General features: G+C 69.6%; 1 protein-coding gene across 1 annotated transcript in view; it reads right to left on the reverse strand.

The window, feature by feature from the left end:
* Positions 1-99: 99 nt before the first annotated feature.
* ECEL1 (endothelin converting enzyme-like 1) overlaps positions 100-286 on the reverse strand; it is a gene marked incomplete at both ends in the record, with an annotated part of 3410 nt that continues 3223 nt past the window's right edge. Inside the window, one exon of the mRNA XM_009587915.1 lies at positions 100-158. Coding sequence (XP_009586210.1) covers positions 100-158 — 59 coding nt within the window. The remainder of the gene's footprint in view (positions 159-286) is intronic.

A 286-nucleotide genomic window follows, 5' to 3' on the forward strand; every position in this document is an offset into this window, starting at 1 on the left:
CCTGGCACCAGGGGACCCTGCATTGTGCCCCCCACCTCGGGCCCTCCCCACACCCCCCACCCCAGGGGGCTGAGCCGGGGGGGCCGGGCGATGCCTCACCCATCTGGTTCTTGTTGGGCAGGTAGTAGGCGTTCAGTGCCTGGGGAGGCAGCAGCCACCTGCAAGGAGAGACAGCGGTGCCAGGCTGTGGGGGCAGCGGGGGGCACAGAAATGCCACCCCCTTGCACAGCTGGAGGGTCAGGGGAGCATCCCTGGCTTGCCCTGTGCCCTCCTGCCTATACGGGTG

This window comes from Fulmarus glacialis, unplaced genomic scaffold, assembly GCF_000690835.1.
Source record: "Fulmarus glacialis isolate BGI_N327 unplaced genomic scaffold, ASM69083v1 scaffold18221, whole genome shotgun sequence".
Lineage (NCBI taxonomy): Eukaryota > Metazoa > Chordata > Aves > Procellariiformes > Procellariidae > Fulmarus > Fulmarus glacialis.